The sequence below is a fragment of the Theropithecus gelada genome, chromosome 19 (assembly GCF_003255815.1).
Source record: "Theropithecus gelada isolate Dixy chromosome 19, Tgel_1.0, whole genome shotgun sequence".
Classification (NCBI taxonomy): domain Eukaryota; kingdom Metazoa; phylum Chordata; class Mammalia; order Primates; family Cercopithecidae; genus Theropithecus; species Theropithecus gelada.
Genome location: NC_037687.1, coordinates 3,579,785 through 3,605,365, shown reverse-complemented (window position 1 = coordinate 3,605,365; position 25,581 = coordinate 3,579,785). Strand labels below are relative to the sequence as shown.

Genomic DNA, 25,581 nt, shown 5'->3' with positions numbered 1-25,581 from the left:
TTCTCATTCCTCAGCCTCCCAGGTAGCTGGGATTACAGGTGCACGCCACCACGCCTGGCCAATTTTTGTATTTTTAGTAGGAACAGGGTTCCACCATATTGGTTAGGCTGGTCTCAAACTCCTGGCCTCAAGTGATCCGCCTGCCTTGGCCTCCCAAAGTGCTAGGATTACAGGCTTGAGCCACCACACTCAGCCAGGCCTCTTCTTATAAGGACCCTGTGGTGATATTGGGCCCCCCAGATCATCCAGGATCACCTCCGAGCTCAGGGTCCTTCACTCCATCCCACATGCTGAGTCCCTTTTGCTAAGTGAGGTGGCCTAAGCAGCGGTTCTGGGGATCGGGGAGGGGACATGGTGATAAAATGGTTCTGGGCCTCAAGTGGCTGACAGGTGATATGGCTTAACCCAGCCCAGAATTAGGGACCACCAGGTTCAGAGAGAAAGAGCTAGACAGAATATATGAAAGACAGGGAGAAAGGGACAGAAAAGGGAAAAAGTAGGGATTTGTGGTGGGGGGAGTGAGGAGCAAGAAGATGCCAGGTGTAGTTGTAGCCTCCAGGCCGGACACGGTGGCTCACGCCTGCAATACCAGCACTATGGGAGGCCAAGGCAGGAGATCACCTGAGGTCAGGAGTTCGAAACCAACCTGGCCAACATGGTGAAACTCTGTCTCTTCTAAAAATACAAAAATGAGCCAGGCATGGTGGCGAGTGCCTGTAGTCCCAGTCACTAGGAAGGCTGAGGCAGGAGGAGGGCCTGAAACCGTCGCCCACCCGACCACAGTGCCCTGTGTCCAGTTCTGATCGTGCCTGACCTCCCGCCTCACCTTCGCTGTCTCTCCTCTTTACCAGAACCGACTTCACGGGCTTCATCTGCACGTCTTGCCGCGGCAGCCGCTTAAAGCCAGACACCAGGGCCAACCCGTTGGCCTCAGAGTCACCACCCGGGCTCCTACGCCCATGGCTGCTGGCCCGGCCCCGGCGACCAGGCCTCTGCCGGCGGGAGCGCTCGTCCCAGGAGCGGCCGGAGCCACTGGATGAGTCACCATCATAGCCCTGGCCCTGGTCCACCTCCTCCACCCGGTGTGGCCCATCGTCCTCGTCCGAGTCCTGGCGCCCTGGGCCGGAGGGGCTGGCCTTGGTGGTGGTGGGCAGCTGGATCCTCCGGGGACGTTTCACTGTCTGTTAGAGGAAGGGACAGGAGGGCTCAGCTACAGGAAGGGCTGGGGGAGGCTCTGCTCAGCCCCCAGGTGACCCTGGGGGACACCAGTCTCTCTCTGGACCTCAATGTCCAAAGTGTAAGATGAGAAGATGACTTGTTGCTCTCTGAAGCTTACAACCTCTACAGCGGCAGGACCCAGGCTGGGGTCAGAGACGCCGGCCATGCCAGGGGCTGCCTACTCACAATGTTGGCCATCTTGGCGCAGGTCTTGAGTGTCTGAATGACAAACGTGGAGGTGGCATTTTCCATGGAGACCCCGTTCACCATAACGATGTGGTCACCTGTCCTGAGAGAGGTGGGTGGGTCTTACGGAGGAGGCTTTGCAGGGGAGACCCTCGTAACAAGCCCTCACTGAGGAGGGGGTGTCTCTGGAACCTCCAGGTCTACAAGGCCTGGTTCTAATTCATTGGCGTCCCTAGGTTCACAAAGACATTCATCCTTCTGGGCCTCCGTTTTCTCATCTGTAAAATGGGGCCAATTGTAGAACCTACTATAATCATAGGGTGGAAGCAACATTTTTTTTTTTTTTTTTTTTTTTGAGACAGGGTCTCACTCTGTTGCCCAGGCTGGATTGCAGTAGCACGATCTCAATTCACTGCAACCTCCACCTCCTCATTTCAAATGATCCTCCTGCCTCAGCCTTCCTAGTAGCTGGAACTACAGGTGCCCGCCACCACGCCTGGCTAAGTTTTGTACTTTTTAGTTTTTTTAATTTAATTTAATATTATTTTATTTTATTTTATTTTTGAGACAGAGTCTTGCTCTGTCGCCCAGGCTGGAGTGCTGTGGCGCAATCTCGGCTCACTGCAAGCTCTGGTTCCCGGGTTCACACCATTCTCCTGCCTCAGCCTCCCAAGAAGCTGGGACTACAGGGGCCCGCCACCACGCCCGGCTAATTTTTTGTATTTTTTTTTTTGAGACGGAGTTTTGCTCTGTCCCCCTGGCTGGAGTGCAGTGGCGCGATCTCGGCTCACTACAAGCTCCGCCTCCTGGGATCACGCCATTCTCCCGCCTCAGCCTCCTGAGTAGCTGGGACTACAGGCGCCCACCACCACGCCTGGCTAATGTGGTTTTTTTTGTATTTTTAGTAGAGATGGGGTTTCACCGTGGTCTCGATCTCCTGACCTTGTGATCCGCCCGCCTCGGCCTCCCAAAGTGCTGGAATTACAGGCGTGAGCCACCGTGCCCAGCCAATTTTTGTATTTTTTTGTAGAGATGGGGTTTCACCATGTTAACCAGGATGGTGTCGATCTCCTGCCCTCATGATCCACCCGCCTCAGCCTCCCAAAGTGCTGGGATTACAGGCCTGAGCCACCATGCCGGGCCTGGAAGCTACAACTACACACACCTGGCATCTTCTTGCTCCTCGCTTCCTCCACCACAAATCCCCACTTCCTGCTTTTCTTTCCCTCTCTCCCTGTCTGTATTTCATATTTTCTCTCTAGCTCTTTCTCTCTGAACCTGGTGGTCCCTAATTCTGGGCTGGGCTGAGCCATATCACCTGTCAGCCACTTGGGGCCCAGAACCATTTTATCAACACAATTCCAAGAAGCTTCAAACCCTTAAAGACTCAGGACACTGGGTCTCCTTCCCTCCTGCCAAAAAAAAAAAAAAAAGATGGTTTCCAGGACTTTATGTTCCAAAAGGGCCCTGGGGCCACTATGACCCCAGGAACTGCCGTGAAGAACCCGGAAGTACCTTAGGGAAGTGAGGCTCAAGTCTCTGACACTGTCCTACTGCCAACTCCGAGCCCTGTGTTGACAGAGCTAGAAGGTGCCAGGCACTTTCCAGTCTCCTTGCTTTGGCTTACAAAGGTTTCACCTTGCTTTCTTTTTTTTTTTTTTTGACGGAGTCTCGCTCTGTCACCCAGGCTGGAGTGCAGCGGCACGACCTCAGCTCACTGCAACCTCCGCCCATTCAGGTTTAAGAAATTCTCTGCCTCAGCCTCTGGAGTAGCTGGGATTACAGGTGCATGCCACCACACCCAGCTAATTTTTTGTATTTTTAGTAGAGACAGGGTTTCACCATCTTGGCCAGGCTGGTGTTGAACTCCTGACCTCATGATCCACTCGCCTTGGCCTCCTGAAGTGCTGGGATTACAGGCGTGAGCCTCTGCACCCTGCCTGCCTTGCTTTCTTTCTTATTCTTTTTTTTTTTTTTTTGAGACACAGTCTCCCTCTGTTGCCCAGGCTGGTGTGCAGTGGCGTGATCTCGGCTCACTGCAACCTCCACCTCCCAGGTTCAAGCGATTCTCCCAGCTCAGCCTCCCGAGTAGCTGGGATTACAGGCGCGCGCCACCACTCAGGGCTGATTTTTGTAATTTTAGTAGAGACAGGGTTTCACCATGTTGGCCAGGCTGGTGTCAAACTCCTCACCTCAGATGATCCACCCACCTCAGCCTCCCAAAGTGCTGGGATGACAGGCGTGAGCCACCGTACCCGGCCTGGTTTCTCCTCTCGATGTGCCCTCCCCCTGACAGAACCCAGCTGCCTGGATACTCACTGTAGCCTGCCCTCCGCCGGCCCTCCGGGTACCACGTCAGACACAACCACGGATCCACCGGGCCGGTCTCGGCCTCCAGAGATCGCAATGCCAAAGCCCCGGCGAGGGTCCTGAGAGAGGATAAGGGGGAGGAAGAGCTGCTGTTTCCCGCAGAGTAAAGCATCTCCCCTCTATTGAGCTGGGCCGAAGCCACCATGTCCCCCGGCACCCAGACAGGGCGAGGGAGGTCTCACCTTGGACAGTGTGGCCGTGTGCTGTTCCCAGATGGTCAGCTCCTCCATGTCGGCCACCTGGTCAAGGGGAACGGGGAAGACGGGTGTGAGGTCACACAGGCTCATCCGAGCACTTGGGGGTCCCCAGCCCCAGGATGAGGAGTCAAGCTCTGACAGGCCTGTGGTTGGAGCCTGTGACAAGTTACTACCTCTCTCAGGGCCTCAGGTTTTTTTGTTTGTTTTTTGAGACGGAGTCTCACTCTGTCACCCAAGCTGGAGTGCAGTGGCACAATCTCAGCTCACTGCAAGCTCCACCTCCCAGGTTCAAGCGATTCTCCTGCCTCAGCCTCCCAAGTAGCTGGGATTACAGGGGTGCACCACCACGCCCGGCTAACTTTTGTATTTTTAATAGAGATGGGGTTTCACCACATTGGCCAGACTGGTCTTTAACTCCTGGCCTCAAGTGATCCACCCACCTCGGCCTCCCAAAGTGCTGGGATGACAGGCGTGAGCCACTGTGCCCGGCCTTGTTTTTTTTGAGGCATAGTCTCACTCTGTTGCCCAGGCTGGGGTGCAGTGGCACAATCTCTGCTCACTGCAGTCTCTGCCTGCCAAGTTCAAGTGAATCTCCTGCCTCAGTCTCCTGAGTAGCTGGGATTACAGGTGCCCGTCACCATGCCGGGCTAATTTTTCTATTTTTAGTAGAGACGGGGTTCGCCATGTTGGCCAGGCTGGTCTCAAACTCCCAACCTCAGGTGATCCACCCACCTCGGCCTCTCAAAGTGTTGCGATTATAGGCGTGAGTTACGGCGCCTGGCCCGTACTCAGTTTTTCATCTGCAAAATGGGTCTAAGTCAGTGGCTCTCAAACAGGGGCAATTCTGCTTCGCCCTGGGGACACTGGGCGATGTCTGGGGACACATGTGGTTGTCATGACTTGAGGGAGCTCCTGATATGGAGTGGGTGGAGGCCAGGGACGCTGTTCAGCACCCTGCAGTGCCCAGGACGGCCCCACCCCGGAGAACAATCCGGCTGTGAATGTCAGCAGTGCCAAGGGGGAGAGACCTGGTTGAAGTGAACTGAACAGTAGCAGGTGCAGAGAGAAAGCAAGTTCTTGGTCCCTCTCCCTCTGGAAGGTCTGGCTCAGTTCCCTGGAGAGGATCGAGCCAGGCCTGCAGGGTAGAGGGAGCTCACTCTGCTCCAGCCACTCGGGCCTCCTCACTGTCCCTCCAACACCAACATGCCAGGCGCAGTCCTGCCTCAGGGCCTTTGCACCAGCCGTGCCCTCTGCACGGAGCGCCTTCCCCATATCCCTCACCCTCCTTCAAGGACTTAACTCAAACGTGACCCCCTTGATGAAGTCACCACTGATCACCCCATTTAGAACTGTAACCCCCTCCTGACCACAACAGACCACCTTTTCCCTCTCTCCTTGGTGTATCTTCCTCCATAGAATTTTCAACCCGGCCGGGCACCATGCCTCACACCTGTAATCCTAGCACTCTGGGGGCCAAGGCAGGTGGATCACCTGAGGTCAGGAGTTTGAGACCAGCCTGGGCAACATGGTGAAACCCCATCTCTACTAAAAATACAAAAATTAGCTGGGTGTGATGGTGCACACTTGTAATCCCAGCTACTCGGGAGGCTGAGACAGGAGAATTGCTTGAACCCGGGAGGCGGAGGTTGCAGTGAGCCAAGATTGCACCCTGCACTCCAGCCTGGGCGACAGAGCAAGACTCCATCTCAAAAACAAAAGGCAGGCTGGGTGCGGTGGCTCATGCCTGTAATCCCAACACCACTTTGGGAGGCCAAGGCAGGCAGATCACCTGAGGTCAGGAGTTCAAAATCAGCCTGGCCAACATGGCGAAATCGTGTCTCTACTAAAAATACCAAAAAAAAAAAAAAATGAGCAAAGCATGGTGGCGGGTGCCTGTAGTCCCAGCTACTTGGGAGGCTGAGGCAGGAGAATGGCTTAACTGGGAGGTGGAGGCTGCAATGAGCCGAGATCGCACCGTTACACTCCTGCCTGGGCGACAGAGCAAGGCTCCGTCTCAAAAAAGAAAAGAAAAAAATTAAAAAAGGAATTTGCAATCCTTGGACATTCTCTCGATTTTTAAAGCCTATTCACTATCCACCCCCACCGTCTAGAATATCAGCTGTAGAGGGCAGAGATTTTTGTCTTTGTCCATAACTGAGCCCTCAGTTCCCTGCCTAGAACAGGGCCTGAGTTGCAGTAGAGATTCAAGAAGGATTTGCTGAATGAATGAATGAGTGAGTGAGCGAATTAATGAAGCACTTCCTTTGTGCCAGGTGCTTTACATGTACTATCTTTTTTGTTGTTATTTTTTTGAGACAGTTTTGCTCTTGTTGCCCAGGCTGGAGTGCAGTGGTGCGATCTCGGCTCATTGCAACCTCCGCCTCCTAGCTTCAAGCGATTCTCCTGCCTCAGCCTCCTGAGTAGCTGGGATTACAGGCGCCTGCCACCACGCCCAGCTAATTTTTGTAGTTTTAGTAGAGACGGGGGTCTCACCACATTGACCAGGCTGATCTTGAACTCCAGACCTCAGGTGATCCGCCCGCCTCGGCCTCCCAAAGTGCTAGGATTACAGGCGTGAGCTTCCGCGCCTGGCCAATTCTGTTATTTTCATGTCCATGGCATAGATGAGAACACTAGACTCAGGTGCAAGGTCACCTGGCCACGCCTCCACCCCCCCCTTCCCTCCTGCCAGCACAGACCATGCCCTGCTCCCCAGGCAGGGGACAGGTGGAGGGACGGGGGAGGGAGTTTGTAGAAGTAACTCCTCCTCCTCCCCAGCCGGTTTTCCAGGCTTGGCACAGCGGGTGTGTGATTGCCTCTGCCCAGGCACCCCCCATTTTCTTACAAGCTCCAGCGTCTCCAGGGAGGCCAGCATTCCTGATCTCCAGGAGTGAGAAGCGGGGTGGAGGGGAGAGAAACAGAGCAGAGGGCAGGGCTCTGCAGTTCCCAGGGAGGCAGGACAGCACTCAGGACCGGACTCAAATCGCACGTCCACCCACCCGTGCTAGCTATGGCAGGGCCTCTCCCAGCCTCAGTCTCCCCATCTGTGAAATGGCACCGCTGCCCTGTCTTCCAGGGATGTGGTTTGAGAGAAGGGGACAGATTCAATGCATGACAAGGAGAAGGAGGCTTGGGGAGGTGGCGGCCAAATAATGACTTTCTCCTTTGCGTAGTTTTTTGTTTGTTGGTTGGTTTGTTTGTTTTGAGAAGGAGTTTTTTGCTCTTGTCGCCCAGGCTGGAGTGCAATGGCGTCGTCTCAGCTCACTGCAACCTCCACCTCCTGGGTTCAAGCGATTCTCCTGACTCAGCCTCCTGAATAGCTGGGATTATAGGCACCCACAACCACAGCCAGCTAATGTTTGTACTGTTAGTAGAGACAGGATTTCACCATGTTGGCCAGGCTGTCTTGAACTCCTGACCTCAGGTGATCCGCCGGCCTCGGCCTCCCAAAGCTCTCCTCGTCCATGCTGGCTGCGAGCGGGTGCTTGATGTGGAGCTATTCATTTCATCCTCAGAGTGACCTTAGGAAGTGGCACGGTTACTATTCCTACTTTAGCAGTGAGATTAAAAGGGGCCCAGAGAGGTTCAGTAACTTGCCTGAGGTCACACAGCGCAGTGGTGAACTTTGGCAGCCTGCCCTGTTCTCTGGCTCTTTTTTGGTTGGTTGGTTGGTTTTTGATACGGGGTTTCACTGTTGCCCAGGCTGGAGTGGCTCAATTACAGCTCACTGCAGCCTTGAACTCCCAGGCTCAAGGGATCCTCCTGCTTCAGCCTCCCGAGAAGCTGGGACTGCAGGCATGCACCACCACACCCGGCATTTTTTTTTTTTTTTCTCTTTGTAGAGATAGGGTTTTTGCTATGTTGATCAAGCTGGTCTCAAATTCCTGGGCCCAAGCGATCCTCCCTCCTCAGGCTCTCAAAGTGTTAGAATTACAGGCGTGAGCCACCGCACCCAGCCTCACTCTTGCTCTTAACCACCAGGCCATAGTGGCTTTCTGATTATTTACTGTTTTTCTTCTTTTTTTTTTTTTTTTGAGACGGAGTCTTACTCTGTCGCCCAGGCTGGAGTGCAGTGGCCGGATCTCAGCTCACTGCAAGCTCCGCCTCCCGGGTTCACGCCATTCTCCTGCCTCAGCCTCCCGAGTAGCTGGGACTACAGGCGCCCGCCACCTCGCCCGGCTAGTTTTTTGTATTTTTTTAGTAGAGACGGGGTTTCACTGTGTTAGCCAGGATGGTCTCGATCTCCTGACCTCGTGATCCGCCCGTCTCGGCCTCCCAAAGTGCTGGGATTACAGGCTTGAGCCACCGCGCCTGGCCCCTGTTTTTCTTCTGAGCTTAGTTTTCAAAATTGCATCTTTTTTTTTTTTTTTTTTTACCTGCTTTGATGTTATACTTTGTGTCATTAAATGGTCCCAGGGCCAGGCACAGTGGCTTCTGCCTATAATCCTGGCACTTTGTGAGACCGAGGCAACAGGATGGCTTGAGCCCAGGAGTTCGAGACCAACCTGAACAACATAGTGAGACCCCCATCTCTACAAAAAATAGAAAAGTTAGCCGGGCGAGGTGGCGGGCACCTGTGGTCCCAGCTCCTCGGGAGGCTGAGGCAGAAGAATGGCGTGAACCCGGGAGGTGGAGCTTGCAGTGAGCCGAGATCATGCCACTGCACCCCAGCCTAGGCGACAAAGTGAGACTCCTTCTTAAAAAAAAAAAAAAAAAAGAGTGAGATTCTGTCTCAAAAAAAAGAGAGAGACAGTCCAAGGGAACCAGGGCCCCAGATGGGGAGAGCGGTGAGGGAGTCCAGGTGGTCCAGGCTTGTCCCAGCTTGTGCGGGTTCGTCTCCACGGAAACCAGAAGCTTTGTCTAAACCCTCCAGAGCTCCACAGTGCCCGAGGGATTAAGCCTAACCTCACAGCCCACCTCATCTTAGTTCACCTCCAAACCTTTCCCCCGTCTGTCCCCTGAATCTGGGACATGTTTCATGGGATTCCTGCCTGGCTGGCCCCAGCCACTGAAGTCTAGGCTCAAATGCCACCTCCTCAGGAAGTCCTCCCTGACCACCTAACTAACCAGTCTTCTCTGATCCCCAATCACTCCTGCTTGTTTTATTATTATTATTATTATTACTTTGAGACAGAGTGTCACTCTGTCGCCCAGGCTGGAGTGCAATGGTGCGATCTCGGCTCACTGCAACCTCCACCTCCCGGTTTCCAGCGATTCTCGTGCCTCAGCCTCCCAAGTAGCTAGAATTACAGGCACCCACCACCACGCCCGGCTAATTTTTGTATTTTTAGTAGAGATGGGGTTTCACCATGTTGGTCAGACTGGTCTCAAACTCCTGACCTCAGGTGATCTGCCCGCCTCAGTCTCCCGAAGTGCTGGGATGACAGGCGTGAGCCACCGCGTCCGGCCTGTTTTATGATTTTTTATTCAAGGCATCTAAAAATCATCTTTATTCCCTTTAACCATCAGTTGGTACGGTTCTGGTCTTTTCTCTTTGTATGTGAAAGGAGGCATGTCTGTCTCTCTGGCTACTTAAGGCCCAGGTGATCGGCCATCAGTCTCCTTTCCAGGCCCTGGGTGCTGGTGCTGGATTCCCTGGCAAACTCCTTTCATCCTTCACAGCCCCAGTCTCTTCCTCCGTACGCATATCATACATCCTTCCGTCTGGCCCAACTGTGATGATTGGGATGTGGGATGTCAGAGTGCATTTCTCCACCCTACACCTTCCCGCTCAGTCTGAGGGCTCCCGATGGGCAGGGATGGGCCCCTGGGACCCCATAAGACCAGGTCCCCCTAGGGAAGAGTTTGAGGAACGAGTGAATGGTTGAACAAAACACACTGTGGCAAGTGCTCAACAGGTGCGTCCTGAGTTCCCGGCCCTGCCCCTGTCCAGGTGAGCTCTGAGAGGGTGGGGCTTGGGTCTTTGTCCCCGCCCCCCACCCAGGGCTGGACACAAACGCCGAACAAGAGGCCCGCCCAGAGCGGACGGCGGTACCAAGTCACACAGCCCCAGGGCACGGGGCTCCCAGGCCACTGTCCCTTCTCCCCCTCCCCACCCCCTTCCAGGAACAATGGCAGAGGGGGAGGTTTCAGCCAACAGATACACCGACTGGGGAGGGGATTCTGAGAGCTGTACCTGGAGGACAGGAGGAAGTCAGTGGAAACCAGAAGTGCCAGGTCCTGAAGCTTGGGGCCGAGTGGCCTGGGTCTGGCCACATACCACTGCAACCCCAGTCTACCCTGGCTGGTGGGTGTGAAGGAGCCAGTCCAGGCTCCATGCCTGGAGGGTGAAATCCCTCTGGAGACAAGGATCGCCCCTCCACCCCGCCCCTACCACGGCGCACCCCAGCCAGCTTGCTCACCCCACCCCTGCCTCTGCCTGGTAATGCCTGTTAACGGCTCTGTACACAGTGGGCACCCAATAAATGCTGGTGCTCCCTCCTGCAGCCTTGTAGGAGGTGAATGTTCACCAAAGCCACCCCAGCCCACAAATGAAGTCACTGCCCACCGTGCCACCATGGGCGCCCGAGCTCAGCCGGCTGCACACCCCCAGCAAAGGGGGATGAACATCTCTCCAGCCCACCTACGATGCGCCAAGCTCTTCAAATACATTTTCCCTCTGTTTAAAATGCTGATCACCCATTTATCAGATGAGGTAAAGAGAGGGTTCACTCACTGGCCCCACGTTACACACAGCATAGTGGACAGAAAATTCGGGATTTGAACCCAGCTCTGTGGGATTAAAGGAGGCCGGTCCTGGGGCAGAGGAGGTTCCAGAAGAGATGGTCTTTGGAAGCAGGGATGGGGGGCGCGGAAGCATCTCGAAGTGCAACCTCCAGCTAGCCACTTCATCCCTCTGGGACTCAGTTTCCCTGCCTGTTATGTAGGTAGAAGGTGTTCTGCTGTCCTGGGTCGACTCCCAAACCCTGCTTCCCCCCACCACCCCAGCCCGAACCCCTCCCCGCGCCGCCCTCGGAGGGTTACTCGCCTGGAATCTCACCGCCATGGTCCACCTGGGGGCTCTCCAGCCCCCCTACCCGAGGCGGGGCCTGGAAACAGTCAATCGGCCCCCACCCCGGGCTGGGGAAGGAGGCTGGGGAGGGTCACAGCCTCTGAGGGCCTGGCGGCTCTCGTCCTCCTCCCTCCAGCTCCGCAGCTCCCGGCTGCACCTGCCCCCTCTTCCTCCTCCAGGTCCCAGGCCAGCCCCGCCCCTGCCCAGACACGCCCCCTGGACGCTGCGGAGGTTTCTCCCCCCTCCCATCACAGGAGCCAGGTCCTGAGGCGGAAACTCCAGGCCGGGTTATCCACGCAGCCGAGCTGGGGCCGGCGGCCGCGACCAGATCCCGGCCCGACAAGGCTGCCAGCAAGACCCGGCAGGAATAACCCCTGCTCTTGGAACGGAGCCTACTATTTGGACGGTGTTTCCGTCCGCGAAATGGGCACATTTTGAGGTGCATCTGGGAGGCCTCTTGGATTAGAAGCTTGTCGAGGGCCGGAGACCTCCTCAGCACAGGGCTGGTCCCTGGGTCACCTTATCTCCGGAAGGTTTGCCCTATTCCCCAGAGGGGAACCTGAGGCTCCAGAGGCCAGGGGCGTGGACGCCCTGAAGATGCAACAGCGGCTGCGTGCCTTTTCCCTGCGGTCCTGGCCTCCGGGCTCTGTCTTCACACCCAGCACCCAGGAAAGAAAGGAGCAGGGCGGGACCGGGCGCGGTGTCTCCTGCCTGTAATCCCCGAATTTTTTGGGAGGCCGAGGCGAGCGGATCACGAGGTCAGGAGTTCGAGACCAGCCTCACCAACATGTGGAAACCCCCGTCTCTACTAAAAATACAAAAATCAGCCGGTCGTAGTGGCGCATGCCTCAGCTACTCGGGAGACTGAGGAAAGAGAATAGCTTGAACCCGGGAGGCTGAGGTTACTGTGAGCTGAGATCAAGTCACTGCACTCCAGTCTGGGTGACAGAGCAGAGCGAGACCCTGTCTCAAAAAAAAAAAAAAAAAAGAAAAAGGAAAGAAAGAAAAAGAAAGAGAAACAAAGAAAGAAAGAAAGGGGCAGGGGAGCAGGGCACGAGGAAATTCTTCAGGCTGTGGGAGAGAGTAAAGGTCGTTTCCTTCTTCTCACCCGGCCCAGCCCAGCCTCCCCCCTCAGGCGCCTGGGATTCCGGGATTCTTAAGGTTAGACCTAGGAGGGACTGGACCAGTGTAGGAAAACGTCAAGTCACCTGGGTGGGCGGGGCTGGTCATGGCTGCACCCACACATTCCTTACTATAAAAAAAAAAACCTGAGCCCAGCTGTGCCTGGGCCCCACCCCAGGGTTAAAGGAGCAAACCTACACATAAACACCCCTTCCCAGCCTTATCCAGTCCCGGCTGGGCAGGGAGAGGAGCCCCAGGTTGTGGTTAGGGGTGAAGAGCATAGAGAAAACTCTAGTGGGTAAAAGAAAGGCTTCCTGGAGGAGGGGGCATCGCAGCTGGGGATTTGAAGGTTGGTTAAGAGTTTGCTAAGTAGGCCGGGCGCGGTGGCTCACGCCTGTAATCCCAGCACTTTGGGAGGCCAAGATGGGCAGATCACGAGGTCAGGAGATCGAGACCATCCTGGCTAACACGGTGAAACCCTGTCTCTACTAAAAATGCAAAAAAAAAATTAGCCAGGCATGGTGGCGGGCACCTGTAGTCCCAGCTACTCGGGAGGCTGAGGCAGGAGAATGGCGTGAACCCGGGAGGCGGAGCTTGCAGTGAGCCGAGATCGCGCCATTGCACTCCAGCCTGGGCGACTAAGCGAGACTCTGTCTCAAAAAAAAAAAAAAAAAAAGAAAGGCTTCCTGGAGGAGGGGGCATCGCAGCTGGGGATTTGAAGGTTGGTTAAGAGTTTGCTAAGTAGGCCGGGCGCAGTGGCTCACGCCTGTAATCCCAGCACTTTGGGAGGCCAAGATGGGCAGATCACGAGGTCAGGAGATCGAGACCATCCTGGCAAACACGGTGAAACCCCGTCTCTACTAAAAATGCAAAAAAAAAAAATTAGCCAGGCATGGTGGCGGGCACCTGTAGTCCCAGCTACTCGGGAGGCTGAGGCAGAAGAATGGCTTGAACCCAGCAGGGAGAGCTTGCAGTGAGCCGAGATTGCACCACTGCACTCCAGCCTGGGTGACAGAGCAAGACTCAGTCTCAAAAAAAAAAAAAAAAGAAAACGAGGTCAGGAGATCGAGACCATCCTGGCTGACACGGTGAAACCCCGTCTCTACTTTAAAAATACAAAAAACTAGCCGGGCGAGGTGGCGGCGCCTGTAGTCCCAGCTACTCGGGAGGCTGAGGCAGGAGAATGGCGTGAACCCGGGAGGCGAAGCTTGCAGTGAGCTGAGATCCGGCCACTGCACTCCAGCCTGGGCGGCAGGGCAAAAAGCAAACCCAAACCCAAAAAAAAAAAAAAAAAAAAAAAAAAGAGTTTGCTAAGTAAACAAGGCCAACAATATCAACGTCTCAGAGGGCCCACTAAGATGACATCTCACCTCCTTCACTACAATTCTACCCAAAACACTAGCCCAGAGACCCGAGTCAGCTACAGTCAGTCCCTCAAGGGTGTCCCTCAAGGGTCTCCAAGGGCCCCAGTAAAGCATTACCAAAGCCTCTTGTGGGGACCCACTTGGAACTTCAGAGCTGGGAGGGTTCTAAAACCAGCTCTCACCTATTTGCTGTGTGACCTCAGGCAAGTTACTGCCCCTCTCTGTTCCTCAGTTTCCACATCTGTAATTGGGGAAAATAATAGGCCCTACATCATAGGGTTGTCAGGAGGATTAAAAGGAGCCTAGAGGCCAGGCACAATGGCTCACTCCTGTAATTCCAGCATTTTGAAGAGTCAGGTGGGAGGATCACTTGATGCCAGGAGTTGGAGACCAGCCTGGGCAATATAGCAAGACCCAATCTCTGTAAAAAATAAAAAGGAGGCCGGGCGCGGTGGCTCATGCCTGTAATCACAGCACTTTGGGAGGCCAAGACGGGCGGATCACGAGCTCAGGAAATCGAGACCATCCTGGCTAACACGGTGAAACCCTGTCTCTACTAAAAAAATACAAAAATTAACCGGGCACGGTGGCAGGCACCTGTAGTCCCAGCTACTCGGGAGGCTGAGGCAGGAGAATGACGTGGCCCCGGGAGGTGGAGCTTGCAGTGAGTGGAGATCGCGCCACTGCACTCCAGCCTGGGTGACAGAATGAGACTCCGTCTCAAAAAAAAAAAAAAGAAAAAGAAAAAGAAAATAAAATAAATAAACAAAAAGGAGTGTGTAGTTCTCTTCACTTTTGCGGCCATCACTGAAGCGGGAGCGACCAAGATGAAGTTCAGTCCCTTTGTGACTTCCCAGCGAAGCAAGAATCACAAAAGGCATTTTAATGCACCTTCCCACATTCGCAGGAAGATTCTATGTCTTGCCCTCTTTCCAAAGAGCTGAGACACAAGTACCACCTGCGATCCATGCCCACTCAAAACGATGATGAAGTTCAGGTTGTGCGAGGACACTATAAAGGTCAGCAAATTGGCAAAGTAGTCCAGGTTTACAGGAAGAAATATGTTATCTACATTGAACGGGTGCAGCAGGAAAAGGCTAACGGCACAACTGTCCACGTAGGCATTGACCTAGGTGGTTATCACTAGGCTGAAACTGGACAAAGGCGGCAAGAAGATCCTTGAACGGAAAGCCAAATCTCAGCAGGTAGGAAAGGAAAAGGGCAAATACAAGGAAGAAACAATGGAGAAGATGCAAGAATAAAGTAATCTTATAGACAAGCTTTGATTAAAACTTGAGCCTGTAAAGGCCAGGGGTGGTGGCTCACGCCCGTAATCCCAGCACTTTGGGAGGCCAAAGTGGGCAGATCTTGAGGTCAGGAGATCGAGACCATCCTGGCTAACAATGTGAAACCCTGTCTCTATGAAAAATACAAAAAATTGGCCGGGCGCGGTGGCTCAAGCCTGTAATCCCAGCACTTTGGGAGGCCGAGACAGGTGGATCACGAGGTCAGGAGATCGAGACCATCCTGGTGAACACGGTGAAACCCCGTCTCTACTAAAAATACAAAAAACTAGCCGGGCGAGGTGGCGGGCGCCTGTAGTCCCAGCTACTCGGGAGGCTGAGGCAGGAGAATGGCGTAAGCCCGGGAGGCGGAGCTTGCAGTGAGCCGAGATCGCGCCACTGCACTCCAGCCTGGGCGACAGAGCGAGACTCCGTCCCAAAAAAAAAAAAAAAAAAAAAAAAAAAAAAAAAAAAAAAAAAAAAAAAAATTAGCTGGGAGTGGTGCTGGGCGCCTGTAATCCCAGTGAGACAGGAGAATCGNTGCCCCCCGCCCTGGGCTACAGAGGGAGACCCCCCTCAAAAAAAAAAAAAAAAAAAAGAAAAATACAAAAAATTAACTGGGTGCGGTGGCGGGCGCCTGTAGTCCCAGCTACTCGGGAGGCTGAGGCAGGAGAATGGTGTGAACCTGGGAGGCGGGGCTTGCAGTGAGCAGAGATGGCGCCACTGCACTCCAGACTGGCGACAGAGCGAGACTCTGTCTCAAAAAAAAAAAAAAAAATTGAAATGAAAATAAATAAATACTGTAATCCCAGCACTTTGGGAGGCCAAGGCGGGAGGATCACGAGGTTAGGAGATCGAGACCATCTTGGTTAACACGGTGAAACCTCATCTCTACTAAAAATACAAAAATTAACCGGGGGTGGTGGTGGGCACCTGTAGTCTCAGCTACTCGGGAGGCTGAGGCAGGAGAATGGCGTGAACCCGGGAGGTGGAGCTTGCAGTGAGCCGAGATCGAGATCACGCCATCGAACTCCAGCCTGGGTGACAGAGCGAGACTCCATCTCAAAAAAATAAATAAATGAATAAATAAAAGGGGCCTAGAATAGGACATAAATGTGATATCTGCCCCATCCCAGTGGTGTGTCCTCCTGCAAACCACTCTGTGCCTCATTTTCCCCATCTGTAAATGGTAATAATAGCACCTGACTCCAAGCATTATGTGAGTAAATGCACACAATATTCTTAGAAAGCTCCCACTAAGTGTTGGCTATTATTTTTATCAGGGAATCCCACACACATACTTCACTTTATTTTATTTTTGAGACAGTGCCTCGCTGTGTTGCCCAGGCTGGAGTGCAGTGGCGCGATCTCAGCTCACTGCAACCTCTGCCTCCCAGGGTCAAGTGATTCTCCTGCCTCAGCCTCCCGAGTAGCTGGGATTACAGGCACCTGCCACCACGGCCGGCTAATGTTTGTATTTTCAGTAGAGACGGGGTTTCCCCATGTTGGCCAGGCTGGTCTGGATCTTCGGCCACCTGGGCCTCCCAAAGTGTTAGGATTACGGGCGTGAGCCACCACTCCCAGCCACACACACATATTTTATAGATGAAGGTTCAGAAAGGGTCCCAGTCTCAGTGAAGGTTGCACAGCATGGGTTCCTGGAGCCCCAGACTCTTTCCAAGACCCCATGCTGAGCCAATGTAGAAACACCAATGACCAAAACTAAGGCTTGCTGAACACCTACTGTGTACCTAGAGGCAGCTCAGCCCTTCCCTGTGTGACATCCGGCCACCAGCAGGTGGCGCAAAAAAAAAAAGATTTTAGATGAATAAGGTCCAGCAATTTTTTTTTTAATTTTTTTTTTGAGAGGGAGTCTTGCTCTGTCGCCCAGGCTGGAGTGCACTGGTGTGATCTCGGCTCACTGCAAGCTCTACCTCCTGGGTTCAAATGATTCTCCCGCCTCAGCCTCCCAAGTAGCTGGGACTACAGGCGCCCGCCACCACATCCGGCTAATTTTTTGTATTTTTAGTAGAGACGGGGTTTCACCGGGTTAGCCAGGATGGTCTCGATCTCCTGACCTCGTGATCCGCCTGCCTCGGCCTCCCAAAGTGCTGGGATTACAGGTGTGAGCCACCGCGCCTGGCCTCGGCCTGGTTTTGAACACCCAAATGTCTCAAGACATTGCCAAGGGTCCCCCCTCCGGTAAGAGGCACCACGTTGGAGTTCAAGATGCAGGGGCAAACAGCTGCAGCCAAATCCCGCAGATCAGCTCACCATCTGGCCCCAGTTTTCTCAGCTGCAAAGTGGGCACACGAATGTCGGGTGTAACTGTGGCTGAAGCCAGGCATATGCCAGGAAACACGGCCCAGGAGCCCCATTCGTTGCTAGGAGTTTAACCCGCTTATTTATTTATTTATTTTTGAGACAGCGTCTAGCTCTGTCACCCAGGCTGGAGTGCAAGGGCAAGATCATGGCTCACTGAAACCTCACCTTCCTGGGCTCAAGTGATCCTCCCACTTCAGCCTCCTGAGTAGGTGGGCCTAGAGGTGCCTACCACCACATCCAGCTCATATATATATACACACACACATATGTGTGTGTGTGTGTGTGTGTGTGTATATATATTTTTTTTTTTTCTTTTTTTGAGACAGAGTCTCACCCTGTGGCCCAGGTTGGAGACAGTGCCATGATCTCGGCTCACTGCAACCTCTGCCTCCCAGGTTCAAGCAATTCTCCTGACCCGGCCTTCCGAGTACCTGGGAGTACTGGTGGGTGCCACCACGCCCAGGTAACTTTTTTTTTTTTTTTGAGATGGAGTCTCACTCTGTCGCCCAGGCTGGAGTGCAGTGGCCAGATCTCAGCTCACTGCAAGCTCCGCCTCCCGGGTTCACGCCATTCTCCTGCCTCAGCCTCCCGAGTAGCTGGGACTACAGGCGCCCGCCACCTCACCCGGCTAGTTTTTTGTATTTTTTAGTAGAGATGGGGTTTCACCGTGTTAGCCAGGATGGTCTCGATCTCCTGACCTCGTGATCCGCCTGTCTTGGCCTCCCAAAGTGCTGGGATTACAGGCTTGAGCCACCGCGCCCGGCCAGAAAAGCAGGTTTTTAATTCATTAAGGTGATCTGAAGGTCAGGGGTGGTGGGAATAAGGGGCTCAAGGCTATGCCCATCTCCAAAGCCTTGGATTTCAACCCAGGTTCACAGGATGGTACTAGGGAGCCATTGAATGTTCCTGAGCAGGGCATAGATATGAGAGCAGACGGTGGGTGGCTGGAGGAAGACAATGTGTCCTGGTGCGGTTATCCAGCTTCCTCTCTTTGAGGGGTTGACAGTGGAATTTCTCTGCGTTGGAAGCTGAGTGGAGAGGACGGCGCAGGAGCAGAGACAGAGAGCAAAGACGGAGGGCAGCCAGGTGGGAGGAGACGCGCCGGTCTGTGGGTTGCCAAGAGTCGAATGACCTTTGAGGAAGGACGGATTCTAGGTGTGGCCGGCTCAGCTCTAATGCACAGGAGGGCTGAAGAATGTCTCAGGGTTTGGCGTCCTTGGGAAGTTGGAGGACCTCATGGGGGGCACTTTGAAGTAGGAGGGGAGTGTGGAACCTACTAGAAGCTTGCAGTATGGAATGCAGCTCGGGGGGTTCAACGGGGGACTTGTTTTCTTTTTTTTGAGACAGTCTTGCTCTGCTACCTAGGCTGGAGTGCGGTGGTGCAGTCATAGCTCACTGTGGCCTCCACTTTCCTGGGCTCAAGTGATCCTCCCACCCCAGCCTCCTGAGTAGCTGGGACCACAGGTGCACGCCACCCTGCCCAGCAGATTTTTGTATATTTTGTAGAGACAGGACCTCATTATGTTGCCCGGGCCTGTCTTGAACTGCTGGGCTCATGTGATCCTCCCACCTCGGCCTCCCAAAATGTTGGGATTCCAGGCGGCAGCCACCAAGGCATGCCAAAGATGCCATTTCCCCCAAAAGAGAGGACGGCTGAGCTCTAGAAGGAGGTTCCACAGCTGAGAGAGAAGAGCAGAGCCCCCGTGAATTCCAGCTCCTGCCTCAGTTTCCTCATCTGTAAAATGGAGATCCCGGTTTTGACCCTGAGCAATATTTCGGGGAAGGCTCAAAGGCTTAAGCATCCACCGCTAAGGATCCCCTGGGCTGCCTCTCCAAGCTTCTAACTCCACTCGGGCCCCCCATAGGAAAATCAAAGGTGAATTACAGTGTCTCAGGGTTAGAGGGGGCTCCCTGCCCCCTGAAAACCGTCTGCACTAAGGTGTTGTCATTCTGGGCACGGAATGACATTTTTGAGATGGAGTCTCACTTTGTCGCTGCGGCAGGAGTGCAGCGGTGCGATCTTGGCTCACTGCAACCTCTGCCTCCCGGGTTCAAGCGATTCTCCTGCCTCAGCCTCCCAAGTAGCTGGAATTATAGACGCCCTCCAACACACCCGGCTAATTTTTGTATTTTTAGTAGAGATAGGGTTTCACCATGTTGGCCAGGCTGGTCTCAAACTCCTGGGCTCAAGCGATGCACCCGCCTCGGCCTCCCAAAGTGCTGGGATTACAGGCGTGAGCCACCGCATCTGGCCTCATTTTGTACTTGTATGAGAGTTATGATTTTACTATTTTGGGAAAAAATATCCTTTAATTTCATAAAGCCAAATGTCTTCAGGCCAGCACTTAAAGCTCTTTCTTCATTTTGGCTGAACGTGGTGACTCATGGCTATAATCCCAGCATTTTGGGAGCCCGAGGCAGGAGAATCACCTGAGATCAGGAGTTCGAGACCAGCCTGGCCAATATGGCGAAACCCTGTCTCTACTAAAAATACAAAAATTAGCTGGCCTGGTGGTGGGTGCTTATAATCCCAGCAACTCGGGAGGCTGAGGCAGGAGAATCACTTGAACCCAGGAGGTGGAGGTTGCAGTGAGCGGAGATCATGCCACTGAGCTCCAGCCTGAGCAACAGAGCAAGACTCCGTCTCAAGAAAAGTAAAATAAAATAAATTACAAAGCGCCTCTCACACATATTATCATCTGTGCAGCCATTGGCTCAATTATTGTGTGTCTTGTTCCATGTCTGTCTTTCCCCACCAAAACATGCCACACGAGAGCAGGAAGCGTGGTCTGCCTTGCTCACTGCTGAATCTCCAAGGCCTGGTGACCCCATACTCGCGCATACAGTAAGTGCTCCATAAATGCCCGTTCCCTCCCTGGGTGACCCCAGCCTAGGCTTCTGCTAACCTCAACCCATTCCAAAGGGTGTCAGGCTCCACCCTGAGCAAACACAGCTCCCCTGGCACCCGGCCAGCCCTAAAGAGGAAGAACAAGCACCCATAATCCCTGCCCTGGACTTTCCCCGGGACTCAGGGCCACGAGGAAGCACCAAGCCAGGGGGCAGGCCTTTCTCCAGATGCTGAGCCTGAGGCATCCGCTGGGGGCAGGGCCGGCCTCCAGAGCAGCGGCCTCCCCGCTCCGCCCCGTCCCCGCCCACAAACGAGCTCCCCATCCTCTGCATCTTGACTCTTGCCTGCCTGACATTTCTACTTGGCTGTGCAGCCCGGGGTAAGCGGCTGTCCTTCTCTGAGCCAGGGTTCATCCTCTACAAACCACGAAGCTGATGAGACCACAGGACTCCCATTGGGAACAGGACAGCTCATCTTGACCCCAGAATGACCAAGAATCTGTTACCTGCTCTATTATGTCCAGCACTCAACAGCCCTGTGACTCGGTGACTCAATATCCTGCCTTTTTTTTTTTTTTTTTTTGAGACAGAGTCTCACTCTTGCCCAGGCTGGAATGTGGTGATATGATCTCTGCTCACTGCATCCTCCACCTCCCGGGTTCAAGAGATTCTCCTGCCTCAGCCTCCCGAGTAGCCGGGATCACAAGTGCCCACAACCACACCCGGCTCATTTTTGCGTTTTTAGTAGAGACAGGGTTCCACTATATTGGCCGGGCTGGTCTCAAACTCCTGACCTCATGATCCATTCGCCTCAGCCTCCCAAAGTGCTGGGATGACAGGTGTGAGCCACCGCGCCGGCCCTCAATGTCTGCATTTTACAGCAGGAAACAGAGGCCCGGAGAGAAGGGAGGAGTGGAAGCCAAATCTACCTGAGTCCACAGGTTTGCTCTCAAAACCCAGGCAAGGTGGGATCCGTGTCGCCCACCCCTACAGACTCCCGAATCTCAAGCAAGCCTGCTCCCTGGGAGCTCTGCGGCCACATGGCCACAAGGTGACCCCAGTGCTGGGCTGCTCTGTCCCCTATCATGCGATCATCCATGCCTCCTCAGCCCCGGGGCACCCTCTTAGTGCTGGAGAAAGAGATTTGAGATGCAAAAATTGGACACTTGGCTCACCAGGAAGCTCCCTTGGTTCTCCCATTTGGGAGCAAATGACCCAGAAAAACACTTTTGTCGCCGACCCCTCCCCTCTCTGACTCTGAGAGCTCCTTCCTCCTTCCCGCCTGCCCAATCCCGCAGAGATTTCGCTCAGAGGCGTAAAGATTAGCAAAGGAAGTCTGGGCGCGGTGGCTCACGCCTATAATCCCAGCACTTTGGAAGGCCGAGGCAGGTGGATCACCTGAGGTCAGGAGTTCAAGACCAGCCTGGCCAACATGGTGAAACCCCATCTCTATTAAAAATACAAAAATTAGCCGGGCGTGGTGGTGGACGCCTGTAATCCCAGCTACTCAGGAGGCGGAGGCAGAGGTTGCAGTGAGCTGAGATCGTGCCACTGCACTCCAGCCTGGGCAAAAAGAGTGAAACGGCGTCTCAAAAAAAAAAAAAAAAAAAAAGATTAACAAAAGAAAGCCCACCCCAGCTCCTCCCTGCAAAGCTCCCGGAGGTTCCAGCGGTGAGAACAGGGTGAGGGGTTGGGGGACGGAGATGCAGTTGTTTGAAAACTTGGGAGCCTTTTAAGAAGTTCCAGGAGGCTCAGGGATGGGTAAGGTCGCAGCCTTTCCCACCTGTCACCTCCTGGCCTCAGGCTGCAGGAGGTAAACCCAGGCTCTGTCTGGACTGCTATCCCCTCCCCTCCTCAGTTTGGGGGATCAGAGACCAACCTGTGCCTCTTCGCTGCCTCCCCATCCCTGCACCACCTAGATAACAATGACCCTTTTAAGTCTCTAGCTCAGTGTCCTGGGCAGGCCGCCAGGTGCAGTAACCGCCGGTCAGATAATCCCTACGAAACTATGTCAGATGCCCACGCAGGAGTGTCAGTTTCCTGCTTTCCGAGGAGCAGGGGAGACAGCTCGCGGCGGGAGAAGTTGGGGGAGGTTGGGGAGGAGTCCCAGGACCCTCATCTGGGGAAGGCCAGCTCAGACAATGCACCCTGGGTGGAAAAGCAGAGTGGGGCGGGGGACTTACCTGTTTAGGAGGCTGGGTGGCCTCTGGGCAGGCGGCAGGTGCCAGGGCCCGGGTGCCCGCCTGGCACGGGTGGTGGGGAGGGAACTCGAGGCTTGTAGCTCTGGCCTCCCCACCTGTTTGACCAACTTTTCCTCTCTTGTGGTGGCAACAGGGAGGCAGGTCCCCTGCCAGTGGAACCAACGACCACAGACACAGGGAGACGGACCAGGGTAAGGGGGCGGGCCAGCAGGCGGGCTGGGTGTGAGCCTCTGTCGCAAGGTGCCCTCACGTGGGAGCAGCTGGCCTTAACCCCTGCTTGCCCAGAGGTGAGCTTGCTCCTGCCTGCGCCCTCACCGCCGAGGCCCTGGCATCAAGCGTCCACACATAGTAGGTGCTTAGGAAACCCTCATTGGCTACATTCAGGCATGAATGGACCGCACCCCCTGAGTCCCCCTGCCTCCTGCTTCTTGCATCTGGAGCTGCCCAGCCTCTGTGTGTGCTGAGCCTCCCGCCAGGCACGCCGGCCCATCAGGTTGCGGCTTGGCATACTCTCTTACCCACCGCAGATCTGCGTGCAACGTCTGCCTCTCTACTACGAAGTGACTGGATTCCTACATAGAGAAGCTTCTGCCACTTCCCCACTGTGTGGCTCTGGGCAAATCACAGGGGCTTCTCGCTGTCCTCATCTAAAAAACAAGGAAGGGTCAGGTGTGGTGGCTCGCACCTGTAATCCCAGCACTTTGGGAGGCCGAGGTGGGGAGGATCACTTGAGCCCAGGAATTTGAGACCAGCCTGGGTAACACGGTGAAACCCATCTCTACAAAAATTTTTTTTTTTTTTTTTTGAGATGGAGTCTCGCTCTGTCGCCCAGGCTGGAGTGCAGTGGCACGATCTCCGCTCACTGCAAGCTCCGTTGCCTCCCGGGTTCACGCCATTCTCCTGCCTCAGCCTCCCTAGAAGCTGGGACTACAGGCGCCCGCCACCACGCCCGGCTAATTTTTTTATATTTTTAGTAGAGACGGGGTTTCACCGTGTTCGCCAGGATGGTCTCGATCTCCTGACCTCGTGATCCACCCACCTCGGCCTCCCAAAGTGCTGGGATTACAGGCGTGAGCCACCGCGCCCGGCCTATATCTTTTGTTTGTTGTTTGTTTTGAGACAGAGTCTCCCTGTATCACCCAGGTTGGAGTGCAGTGGCACGATCTCAGCTCACTGCAACCTCCACCTCCTGAGTTCAAGTGATTCTCCTGCCTCAGCCTCCCGAGTAGCTGGGATTACAGGCACCCACAACCACGCTTGGTTAAATTTTGTATTTTTATTTTTAGTAGAGACGGAGTTTTCCCATGTTGGCCAGGCTGATCTCAAACTCCTGACCTCAAGTGATCCGCCCGCCTCGGCCTCCCAAAGTGCTGGGATTACAGGCTTGAGCCACCACGCCCGGTCAAGAAAACTTTTTAAAAAATTAGTCAGATGTAGTGGCGCACACCTGTGGTCCCAGTTACTCAGGAGGCTGAGGCAGGAGGATCGATTGAACCTGGGAGGTTGAGGCTGCAGAGAGGTATAATTGTGCCACTGCACTCCAGCCTGGGTAACAGAGCAAGATCTTATCTAAAATAAAATAAAATAATACAGGAAAGGTTGGGCATGATGGCTCACACCTATAATCTCAGGGCGTTGGAGGCCAAGGTGGCAGGATCACTTGAGGCCAGGAATTCGAGACCAGTCTGGGCAACATAGTGAGACCCGCCCCCATCTTTACCAGTACATTAAGATTAAAACTAAAGCAATTAAGTCTGGGCGCAGTGGCTCACGCCTGTAATCCCAGCACTTTAGGAGGCTGAGGCGGCCGGATCACTTGAGGTCAGGAGTTCGAGATCAGCCTGGCCAACATGGGGAAACCCTGTCTCTACTAAAAATACAAAAATTAGCTGGGCATGGTGGTGGGCGCCTGTAGTTCCAGCTACTTGGGATGTTGAGGCAGGAGAATCGCTGGAGCCCAGGAAGCAGAGGTTGCAGTGAGCCGAGATTGCAACCCAGCACCCCAGCCTGGGGAACAGAGCAAGACCCTGGCTCAAAAATAAACAAATAAATAAATTAGAATGACACCTTACAGAGGTCATGGATTTTGTCGTGCTCATCCCTGGCGTGTCCTATGGCCTAGCACAGTGCCTGGTACACAGTAGGTGCTCAATATATGTTTTTGGCATGAATGGACTACGGTACCTCCAGCCTGCAGTACCTCCTGCTGACGGCAGTAGCCACTATGGCCACCAGGGGGCGCCAGAAACCACGCAACCGGCCCCCGCCCGGCAGCCTCGGTTTTCCACTCTGCGTAATGGGAACAGCGGAGCAGGGGTGTGGGGGATGCGGGGAAGGCACAGAGGCTGGTGGCTCTCCCGGACCCCAGCCCCTCCTCGCTGTCCCTTGCCTCTCCCCTCCTGCCACCCCATCCCGGCCCTAGTTTTTTTTTTTTTTTTAAGTTTTTTGTTTGTTTGTTTTTGTTTCTTGAGACAGAGTCTGTCGCCCGGGCTGGAGTGCAGTGGTGCTGGGATTACAGGCATGAGCCACCGCGCCTGGTCTTCTTTTCAAAGTTTTTATCTTGCATTAAAGTTACACATGCGGCCGGGTGCAGTGGTTCACTCCTGTAATCCCAGGACTTTGGGAGGCCAAGGCAGGCGGAACACCTGAGGTCAGGAGTTCAAGACCAGCCTGGTCAACACAGTGAAACCCCATCTCCACTAAAAATACAAAAATTAGCTGGGCGTGGTGGTGTGCATCTGTAATCCCAGCTACTAGGGAGGTTGAGGCAGGAGAATCGCTTGAACCCGGGAGGCGGAGCTTGCAGTGAGACGAGATCGCGCCACTGCACTCCAGCCTGGGCGACAAAGCGAGACTCCTCAATAATAATAATAATAATAATAATAATAATAATAATAATAATAAAGTTATACAGTGTGCTTTTTTTTTTTTTTTTGAGACGGAGTCTCGCTCTGTCGCCCAGTCTGGAGTGCAGTGGCGCGATCTCGTCTCACTGCAAGCTCCGCCTCCCGGGTTCACGCCATTCTCCTGCCTCAGCCTCCCGAGTAGCTGGGACTACAGGCGCCAGCCGCCATGCCCGGCTAATTTTTTGTATTTTTTTAGTAGAGACGGGGTTTCACCATGTTAACCAGGATGATCTCGATCTCTTGACCTCGTGATCCACCCGCCTTGGCCTCCCAAAGTGCTGGGATTACAGGCGTGAGCCACCGCATCCTGCCTACAGTGTGCATTTTTTCTTTTTTTTTTTTTTAAGACAGAGTCTCACTCTGTTGCCCAGGCTGGAGTGCAATGGTGTGATCTGGGCTCACTGCAACCTCCACCTCCCGGGTTCAAGCAATTCTCATGCCTCAGCCTCCCAAGTAGCTGGGATTACAGGCATGCGCCAACAGGCCCGGCTAATTTTTGTATTTTTAGTAAAGACGGGGTTTCACCATGTTGTTCAGGCTGGTCCTGAAC

General features: G+C 54.2%; 1 protein-coding gene and 1 pseudogene across 4 annotated transcripts in view; one reads left to right on the top strand and one right to left on the bottom strand.

Moving 5' to 3' along the window:
- TJP3 (tight junction protein 3) overlaps window positions 1-22,561 on the bottom strand; it is a 44,851-nt gene extending 22,290 nt beyond the window's left edge. The window contains exons 1-5 of one of the 4 annotated variants that reach the window (XM_025367045.1): window positions 22,108-22,561; window positions 3,957-4,013; window positions 3,724-3,833; window positions 1,405-1,507; window positions 827-1,181 (exon numbers count right to left, since the gene is read on the bottom strand). In XM_025367045.1, the coding sequence (XP_025222830.1) occupies window positions 827-1,181; window positions 1,405-1,507; window positions 3,724-3,833; window positions 3,957-4,004 (616 nt within the window). In that variant the 5' untranslated portion in view covers window positions 4,005-4,013; window positions 22,108-22,561. Of the gene's footprint in view, window positions 1-826; window positions 1,182-1,404; window positions 1,508-3,723; window positions 3,834-3,956; window positions 4,062-10,959; window positions 11,176-22,107 lie in introns of those variants that run through there. The other 3 variants (XM_025367044.1, XM_025367046.1, XM_025367043.1) reach the window with 3 other exon arrangements.
- On the top strand, window positions 14,297-14,731 carry LOC112612469 (annotated as a pseudogene).
- Window positions 22,562-25,581: the final 3,020 nt, after the last annotated feature.